The sequence below is a fragment of the Nicotiana tomentosiformis genome, chromosome 12, assembly GCF_000390325.3.
Source record: "Nicotiana tomentosiformis chromosome 12, ASM39032v3, whole genome shotgun sequence".
Classification (NCBI taxonomy): domain Eukaryota; kingdom Viridiplantae; phylum Streptophyta; class Magnoliopsida; order Solanales; family Solanaceae; genus Nicotiana; species Nicotiana tomentosiformis.
The window spans coordinates 120,568,178-120,578,546 of record NC_090823.1 but is presented as its reverse complement, the minus strand read 5'-3'; the positions used below and the strand labels follow the sequence as shown (position 1 = coordinate 120,578,546).

Here is a 10,369-nt window from a genome sequence, read left to right as displayed (position 1 = left end):
CAAATACCCCAAGAGAATAACCTCACAAGATCACTCCAAAGAAAGGGTTCACACAAGTGTTTCCCAACAACCACTCTCTTACAAAATACTCTATAATAAAATAAAAGAGGAGAAAGAAAGACAAGAGTAAAAAGCTCTTGAATTGGTGTGTTTACAAATGAGGAGAAGCTCCTCTATTTATAGCAAGAAATCCTCGGACTAATAGTGGATATTATGTCATGAAAAATGTCATGATCCACAAATTTTGTTATAGTGGATATTATGTCATGACAAATGTCATGAAAATTTGGCCCCGACTTGAGAAGAAGCAAAATTAATGGCCATATTACAAATCTCCACCTTGGCCTAATTTCGACTTATATATAGTAAATTTGATCCACCTTCTCCGCAAAAACCCCAATGGGCAAAATCATTATTCATAAATGCCAATCAAGCTTGAACTTGGACACTGAAAGAGATTTTGTGAACATGTCAGCAGGATTGTCTCTAGTGTTGATCTTCTGAACAGAGACTTTTCCTTCAGCAATGGTTTCTCGGATGAAATGATACTTTATATCAATGTTCTTCATCCTCTCGTGATACATATGATCTTTAGTCAAGTGAATGGCACTTTGACTATCACAGAAAATGATAAGACCACCTTAGTGTGAACTGAGTTCCGCAAATAGACCCTTCAATCATAAGGCTTCTTTGATTGCCTCGGTCACTGCCATATATTCTACTTCGGTAATAGATAAAGCTACGACATGTTGTAATGTAGCTTTTCAACTAATAGCACAACCACCAATGCAAAATACATAGCCTATCAGTGATCTTCTTTTGTCAAGATCACCTGCATAATCTGAGTCTACAAAACTAACCAAAGTGTTAGTATTTATCCCAAACTCCAAACGTGTGTTTGAAGTACCTCGCAAGTATCTGAGAATCCATTTCACATCCTGCCAATGTGCTTTACCAGGGCAAGCCATATACCGACTTACCACACTCACTGCTTGTGAAATATCTGGACGTGTACAAACCATTGCATACATAATACTGCCGACTGCACTGGAATAAGAAATTTGTTCCATGTACCTCTCTTCTTCCTCTGACTGCGGGAACTGAGCAGCTGATAACTTAAAATGAGCAGCAAGAGGAGTACTAACTGGTTTAGCATCTTTCATGCCAAACCTCTCTAAGACTTTCTCCAAGTACTTATTCTAGGTCAGGAATAGCCTGTTGGCTTTTCGATCTCTTTTGATCTCCATGCCAAGGATTTTCTTAGCTGCCCCCAAATCTTTCATCTCAAATTCACTTTTCAGCTGACTTTTCAAATTGTGAATTTCTATTAAATCCTTAGCTGAAATGAGCATGTCATCAACATAAAGTAATAAGTACACAAATGCACCATCATTTAACTTCCAGAAGTAACAATCATTGGTTTGTTGCAGTGTAAATTAAGTATAACAAGTTTAGTCGAAATCTTCTTGGCTTCTACTTAAAGAAAAATGATGAACATGATCGAAGATAAAACATAGCAAAAATTTGGCGAGTACGATCGTGGAGGATGAAGGAGCTGGAGGCAGAGCACTTCCACTGGGAGTGGCAGAATCTGAAGGTTCAGAAACTACTGGTGTATCAAAGCTGGAGACTTTAATGGCTAGCTTCTGACTAGCTTGACAATACCTACCAAATGTACGAATAAGTAGTGACCGCCAGCAGAGTCAAGAGTGACATTTGTTGGTCCGACAAGAAAAGATTTCCTATTGCATTTTGTGAACCACACACATCGAATGAGAATTTTGGTACTTGTAGCACATCATGTTGGTTTGTCACGAATTGTAAATTTTTTAAGAATTTAAACAACTAGAAATCATTAGATAAGGAATGTTGAACTTGATGATAGTTTTATGCATGAGCAGTGGCGGGGTTGGTATTTTCACTAAAGGGGGTATAATCCAAGGAGATTCAATATACAACATATATACATAAAATAAATTTTGATCTATCTATGCTGTGTAGTTTTTTGATTGGCAAAGGGTAGCTACGCCACTATCAGCATGAGTTCATAGCTAAAGAAAATTGAAAGATGAATTGTGCAAGTAGCAAGTATTACACAAGAATACGTACCTAAGATATCGCCAACCCTGAATGTTTTTTCAGACGTCCAATTTGTGTAAGTTGTCACACCATTGTTAGGATTGTCCAACCCATGTTGTCTCCAACTAGATGCATAGTTCGGGCTTTTGTGACTTGTAGCAAAGTTACAATGGCTAGAGCACCAATCACAATGTGCAAAACTCTATCCATGTCTTTCTTTTTTTTGTTACGTTTGTAGAATTTAGAGCTTGATGAAGAAGATAACATGCAGAGAAATGGGAGAAAATTAAGGTCTGTGTTTGGAGAGAAACTGTTTTATTGAAAAGTTGAGAAAAATAAAATATACGTGACTTCTTTATACATTACTTATCTATGCTTAGCTGTCAAGGACTAACAAACTTCTTAACTAACTAGTTTATAAATAGTCTAAACTACCCATCAAGTCTTGTTACTCCCAACACTCCACCTCAAGCTAGGTGGTGAAAACATATTTAGCATCCCTAGCTTGGAACAAAGGTATTCATATTGTACTCTACCGAGGCCTTTGGTTAGCAAGTCTATTAGTTGTTCTCTGGTGGAAATGTAATGAGTCTTGGTCAGTCCCTTATGTATTATTTTTCTTATAAAGTGGCAGTCAATCTCTATATGTTTAGTTCTTTCATGAAAGACTGGATTGGCTTCTATTTGCATTGCTTCTCTGCTATCAATGTGGATCTCAGCTGGTAACTGTACCTCAACTCCAATCTCCTTGAATAGTCCCAGAATCCATGCTAACTCTGCAATTGTAGATGCTAGACTTCTATATTCTGATTCAATTGAACTTCTGGATATGGTGCTTTGTTTCTTGGACTTTCAAGATATTAGTGAATCTCCAAATTTAACTAGAAAATCAATTACAAACTTTCTATAGTGTGGAAAAGCTGCCCAGTCAGTATCACAATAGGCTATAATTCTTTTATCAGTTTTGCTAGATAGAAGCACTCTTTGTCCAGGCTGATATTTTTACATATTTGACCACTCTTAAGGCTGCTTAGAGATGTGATTTCTTAGGCTGATGTAAGAACTAGCTTAAGGTTTGTATATTGAATGCAATATCTGGCTTTGTTATTATTAAATACAATAACTTGCCTATAAGCTTCTGATAGACACTTGCATCCTCCCCTAACTTGGACTGTTCAAATGATCATTAAATTCCATTGTAGTGAGTCTTACATTTGTTCAAGTGGTGTAGCTGTTGCCTTTGCAACTCCTCTTCCTAGATCAGAGATAAATTTCAATGTGTACTTTCTGTAATACATTAGGATTCCCTTCTTAGACCTAGCAAATTCAATCCCTAGAAAGTATCTTAACTCTCCTAGGTCCTTCATTTTGAAAGTCTGCTGCAAAGCAATCTTTGCTTCTGTGATCAATAATAGACGACTGCCAGTAATCATCATGTCATTAAAATATACAAGAAAAAACATTAGATCACTTCCTGACCTTTTATTTATGAACAATGAGTGATCATACTGACTATGAGTGAATCCAAAATGCAACACAACCTTTGACAACTTTGCATTCCGTTGTCTAGGAGCCTGTTCGAGGCCATACAAGGATTTGATGATTCTTCATACAGGTTGATGTCCTCCCTAACTCACAAATCCTAGAGACAGTTCCATGTAAATCTCATCATAAATGCCACCAGTAGGAAAGAATTGGACACATCCATCTGATGAATATGCCAATGTTGGATAGCAGCAATAGAGAGAACTGTCCTAACTGTAACCATTTTAACAACAGGAGAAAATATCTCCTGATAATCGATTCCTTCCCTCTAACTCTAGCCTTTGGTAACCAACCTGGCTTTAAACCTATCAATTTTACCCGAAGCTTTGTATTTAATCATGTATACCCATTTGCATTCAATGGTTTTCTTCCTAGAAAGCAAAGCAATAATATCCCATGTGTGATTATCCTCTAATGCAACAATCTCAAACTTCATAGCATCTACCCATCTAGGATATTTGATTTCCTGAACATATTAGGCTGGTTCAACGTCAAAAGAAGAAGAAGCAATGAATGCTTGATAATGAGGAAACAACTGGTCATATGACAAATAGGTTGACATTCTATAAGGAATGTTCTGATGTACATTTATAGAGACAAATTCCATTATCCACAATGGTGGATGTTTGTCCCTAGATGATCTTCTTAGAGCAGGAGAAGAAAAAGGAGAGACTGTAGTATCTGTTGGCTCATAAGCTGGTAATTCACTCACATTAGAAGAATCACTATTGGTTGGTGATGAAAAACCCACAAGATCATCAGAATTGTGACTAGAGACTTCTAAAGTATCTTGAGCAGACCATTCCTCAATAGGAGATGGCAATGAGAAAGAAGAAGTGTCAAGAAATAATGGTTGCTTCTTATAGTAGTGCTGTTGAAATGGAAATATATCTTCTATAAATGAAACATCTCTATTAACAAAGAAGGAATTAGTGGAAAGATTAAGAAGAACATATCCCTTCTAAGTACAGGAGTAGCCCATGTGTGCTGCAATAATTGGTTTTGGTTTTAGTTTGTTTGTCTCATTGTTAATTTTAGCATAGCACATACAGTCTAGCACTCTTAGATGCCCAAGAAATGGCTTCTTACCATATAGCGATTCATATGAAGTTCTGTGACCTAACTATGAAAAGGGCATCCTATTAATAAGGTATATAGATGCCAACACACAATGTCCCCAAAATTTTAATGGGATGTGACCCTGAAACCTCAAGGCTCGACACACTTCTAGAATGTGACTATGTTTTTTCTCTCAGCAACTCCATTTTACTGAGGATTATAAACACAAAATCTTTGATGAACAATACCAAGTCTTTTAAATAGTGTATCACAGATAGAGTTAACAAATTTAGCTTCATTATCAGATCTAACACACTTAACTTGTTTGTTAAACTGTGTCTTCACATGTACCAAGAAATCATACAACACAACACATACATCTGACTTGAGTTTTAAAAGAAACATCCAAGTCATTCTAGAGTAGTCATCTACCACAGTTAGAAAATATCTATTTCCATCAATACTTACAGTGTTCTATGATCCCCATACATCTAAATGTAACAAGTTGAAGCAAGCTACAATTTTATTAGTACTACTAGGAAAAGATAGTCTAGTCAGCTTGGCACATGGACAAACAGAACACTCCTTCACAACAAAGATACAACTCTCTTGATTTATTAAAAATAACTTATTAAGAACTGATGATAACACATGACCAAGTCTTCTATGTCATAATTTGAGATCCACATTTACTTGTGTCTCCTTAGTAGAAATGTCTTTATTCTTTGTGGCTTCTAGTGAAACTTCTACAGTTTGTTTATTGACAGTTGATGAAATCCAAGAAGGCAATATGTGTAGACCTCTATAGTCTCTACCAATCACCTTCACCCTACCATTGAAGAGATCCTCAAATATGCAAAAATCATGATAGAAGGCAACTAAACACCACAACTCTTTGATAATATTTGACATAGATAGCAAGTTAAACTTGAACTGTAGTATATGAAGCACATTTTTAATTGTACTTTTCTCTGATATGGCACTAGTACCAATATGTTTAATCTATGAAATATCTCTATTAGGTAACAATACCTTCTTAGAGTAAGGAGGATCAATTGTACTAAACTTGGTTAACAAACTGAGATCAGAGACCGTGTGGTCGGTAGCACCAGTGTCAATAATTCATTCTTGTATATTATCAGTAGCTAAGAAGACAGTACTTATACCTGCAGTATAGGCCGCAGATGAGGAACATGATACCTTGTTGAGAAATTGAAGAATTTGATCATATTAATCCTTTGTGAGAGTCATTGGAGCTTGTGGAAGCTCCTGATGCACTGGCACAGAGGAGGTGGATTGACCTTCTGTAGTAGACAATTGAGATGAAGTTGAGATGCAACCTTTAGGCATATACAATTGAGGTGCAGGAGTTCTTAGACCTGGATATTAAGGTGTATTCACATTATGTGTCTTTGAGAAGACATTGCAAGCATCAATGCTAGATGATCCTCCTTTCTTCTTATACTTAAAATCAGGCGGGTAACCAACAATTTTATAGCAGTTTTATTTGATGTGTCATTTAAGTTTGCCGAACTCACACTATATGTTATAATTTTTCCTGAACATCTTATTGCCAGCTGGTTTAAAACTGTCTAATACAGTTGACTCATAGTGTCCAATGTGTAAATTAGATAGAGGATCTAAAATACCAACAGTGGCTGCGACAACTCTTTGACTCTCATCACTGACTAACATAGCATAGGCTTGATTTACAGAGGGTACTAGTTTCATCATAAGAACTTGACTGCGAGCTTGTGAGTAGGAGTCATTTAAAGCTATAAGAAATTGATACAATTTCTATTTACATAGATGCACAATAAAATCCCTAGATTTGACACAATCACAACCAAGACTGGGCACTAGAGCCTCCGCTTCATCTCAAAGGTCCTTAATCTTGGAATAATAAGAAGAAACAAATGAAGTACCTTGACTTAGAGTAGCAATTGCTTTGTGTAAATTTTAGAAACGAGTATCATTTACTTTGTCAAATCGCTCTTACAAATCCATCTATACTGCATGAGCATTGGTAGCGTAAGAAATTCCACTGATTAGGTTCAGAGCAATTGTATTCATTAGCCATGACAATACAATTGCATTTCACCTTTCCTATTGGTACCAATACTTTTTACGAAATCGCTCCTTCTTCCATCTGCCATCCATAATTCCAAGCTTATAGCGGCCAAGCAGAGCAATTCGCATAGATCGATACCACAGTGAGAAATTGTTGGTGCCAGTTAGCACCAACAATTGTTGGTGAGTAACTGTGACTGTGGCGTCTTTTACAAATTCATCATCAAATGAAACCTGAGAATTTTCTGTTGTAGTCGTTGTGTTTTTTTGCTCTAAATCATCTATCTTCATTACTAATGGTAGGCTAGAAACTCGTATTTTAGCCATAGTATTGCACTCTAATTACACTTATTACATGTGTTTGAGCTAAAATGATAGTAATTTATACTTATTATGTGTTTTATGCCTTGTAAAAAATGACTCTGAGCTATTTAGGTAATTTGGAGCTAAATCGAACAAGTTGGAGCTTTGAAGTCTGAGTAGAAGCCCAAAAAATTAAGTGGGGATCACGTTCGGGTGCCGAGGACTAAGTACGAATGTCAAAAAGTGAACAAACGAATTTACTCTAAGAAAAAGGCACAGCCGCGCCATGTGGGGCACCGCGTGGCGCGGCACAGCAGTGCAAAAGTTGGTCTGACAGGCAATGTGCAAGCTCTCTAGATTTCCTCAATAGCGCACCGCATGGCACGGCGCAGGTGTGTAAAAATGCCAGAGTGATCTCCCAGTTCGGCTAGAAAAGGGTAGTTTCGCCCGGGCTTATTCGTACATGGTATAAATACAAAAAAAAAATATGATTTTGAGGGGACTTTTGACCTACAAAAGATTAGAGAACCAACAAAAGGCAAGAAGACTCAAGAATTCATCAATATTTCAACCTGCAATCGGTGTAATACGGGAGTTTGTATCGAATCATTAGAATTGATAATTTATTTATTTTTGTACCTTATTGAGATGTCATACTCTATTGTTGTGGAATAATTTCTATTAAAGGGTTGACAGATATAATTTTTCGATAACTTGATTAGGGATTCGATTCTTGTTAATTGTTAGACTTAATTGATGGAGCTTTAATTTATATTGTGGAGTTATTTATTATTTTGCTTAATCGAAGGAGGAGTTTGATATTGTATTTCTTCACATCTTATGCTCTAGTTTAAATTCGTGATTCAAATAGATAATCGAAAGAGCCTCTTGAATTGTTAATCGAACTAGAAAATAGGAGAATATTCGTGAGAAGTTACCCTTTAGATCACAACCATCATTTTATTGTTGCAATTGTTTACCGTGCTTCAATTGAATTAATTACTAAGATTAATGTTTAATCAAAAGAGGAACATTAACTTCAAGTGTAATCTGATTATCGGTTGAATTTCTGAGAATCAACCGTATTATAGAGTGAATTAACTCAAGAATTGGATCCCAAGTCAGTTATCTTGCACATGTCTAATCAATTACCCTTATTTCTCGTATTTATTTATTCGTTGCTCATCTGCTGTCTTTTGTGATATATTATTAATTGCTTAACTTTTAGTAGTTAATCATAGTAATAGTCATCGAACCAAAGTGTTAATTCTCCTGGATAGTAATCAACTGAAGATTATTCTAACACTGTTTAAATTCAATCCCTGTGGAGACTATAATTTAATTATACTATCTTTGGCTAGCGAGCATTAATTTTTTGTTGTGTTTTGCGCTCGTCAAATTATTGTATCGTTGTCGGGGATTGGCAATCAATAGTATTTAAAATAGTTTTTAGTACTAATTCAGGAACCAATTTTTACTTTAGTGTATTCATGTTTCTCACTTGTGTATAGGATACATGTTTGATTTCTCTGGTGTGTGACTCAATCCTCTTCAAAGGAAGTGATACCCTACGAACCAGAGTTGGAGAAACACCTGCGATAACTTAGAAAAGAAAGAGAATTAACAGAAAATTTCTTGTGTCAAACTTCGACTCAAGATACCATGGCAAACAAAGAAAATGATGGAGTAGACTTAGCTGCAAGATAGGCAGAACAACAAGAAGCTACCCAGATAGCAGCTCAAGCAGCCCGGAGAATTGCTGATGAGACCGTCAATGATGATGGGGGTCAAAGATTCAATCTAAACCGACCCTTGGTTGAAGAATAGTTCGAGAATGCAGCACTCAGGCATGGAAGATCATTGGGTAACTATGCTAGGCCAGTCTATAATCAAGGACTGTCAAGTGTCAGGCCTCCACCCATAGCTGCAAACAACTTCGAATTGAAGCAAGGCTTGCTTCAAACTATCAAAATAACTGCATTTTTCGAGGGAAGGTGAACGATACTCACTTGAAGAACTTTAAAGAAATCATGACCACCTTCCAATATAATGGAGTATGAAAGGATGCAGTCTACTTAAGGGAATTCTCCTTTTCATTGAAAGATGACGAGAAGTAATGGCTTCGTAGCTTACCCACAGGTTCGATCAGGAGATGGAAAGATATGACCAAGAAGTTTCTTGACAAGTACTTCTCAGCTGCAAAAATAGGGAAGTTCATAAGGGAAATCCACAATTTCCACCAGAAGGAGATAGAAACGGTTTTCGAAGCTTGGGAAAGATTGAAGGAGATAGTCAAAAAGTGTCAGCACAATGGAATTGATTTGTGGATGCAACTCCAGGATTTTTGGGATGGACTAACACCGTCATCGCGATGAACTCTGAATAATGTATGTGGAGGTCTACTAATGAAGAAAACGTCGGAGGAGGTTGTCTTAATCCTTGATGAATTATCTGAGGATGCTAATCAGTGGCCGGCTGAGAGTAATGGCAGAAGAAAATCAGTTTGGGTTCACCGGGTGGACTCTAACACATCCATGCAAGCCCAACTAGACACCATGACCAAGGAGATAAGAAAGCTGACATTGGCCAAGGTACAGAGTGAGCCGCAAGTAGCATGCGACTTTTGTGGATTGGGACACCCTACCTATAAGTGTCAAGCATCAGCTGAGGAAGTCAACGCATTAGGGAACTTTAATAGAGGAAACTACCAATGTGGGAATAACTATAATGCTATGGGTTAAAGACATCCAGTTTTTTCATGGAGTTCACCTACTGGGAGCTTGACCTCATGGCAGCAAAATAATCCCAGACTCCAGGGTCAAGGACCACCAGGTTTTCAGAAGCAGCAGAGGCAGCAATACCAGCCACAATAGTCAAATTAATCTAGTATGGAAGATCTGATGAAGGCATTCATCAACAAATCAGATGAAAAATTTAAGACTCAGGGCACAGTCATCCGAGAGCAAGGCACGACCATCCGGAATTTAGAAAGAAAATTGGGACAAATTGCAAATTTGTTATCTGAGAGGACTCCTGGAACTTTACCCTCTGACACTGAAAAGAACCCAAAGGAAACAATCAAAGTTATATCTCTGAGAAGTGATAAAATATTTGCTGACCCAGTGGTGAAAGCAAGACCCGAGGTAGTGAACAAGTAGGCTAAGACACTGGAAGAGAAAGAGAGTGAAGAGCAGAAAGGCCAGAGTAGTGTGGTACAAAAGAAAATTGAAGAAAGTAGACATATGCCAGCTCTACCATTCCCTCAAAAGATGAAGCGGGAAAACTTGACAAATGTTTTGGGCGATTCTTGGAG

The 10,369-nt window shown here is 37.1% G+C and overlaps 1 protein-coding gene across 1 annotated transcript; it reads right to left on the bottom strand.

Moving 5' to 3' along the window:
• Nucleotides 1–1,199: 1,199 nt before the first annotated feature.
• Nucleotides 1,200–7,044, bottom strand: LOC138903309 (uncharacterized). The gene is made up of 10 exons (XM_070191255.1): nucleotides 6,813–7,044; nucleotides 6,283–6,458; nucleotides 5,377–5,616; nucleotides 4,895–5,022; nucleotides 4,211–4,535; nucleotides 3,918–4,090; nucleotides 3,717–3,828; nucleotides 3,292–3,653; nucleotides 1,536–1,665; nucleotides 1,200–1,397 (listed from the first exon to the last, which is right to left on the bottom strand). The coding sequence occupies exons 1-10, from the start codon at nucleotides 7,042–7,044 to the stop codon at nucleotides 1,200–1,202; spliced, it is 2,076 nt and encodes a 691-aa protein (XP_070047356.1).
• Between the last annotated feature and the right edge of the window lie 3,325 nt (nucleotides 7,045–10,369).

Excerpts from the sequence above, each read along its gene's own strand:
- LOC138903309 (XM_070191255.1), bottom strand. The coding sequence starts at position 7,044 with ATGAAGATAGATGATTTAGAGCAAAAAAACACAACGACTACAACAGAA. Across the intron at positions 6,459-6,812 it reads ATGGAAGAAGGAGCGATTTC|CTTTAAATGACTCCTACTCA; the intron begins GTAAAAAGTATT and ends AATTTCTTATAG. Across the intron at positions 4,536-4,894 it reads TTTTGTGTTTATAATCCTCA|AGATGTTTCATTTATAGAAG; the intron begins GTAAAATGGAGT and ends CTTTGTTAATAG.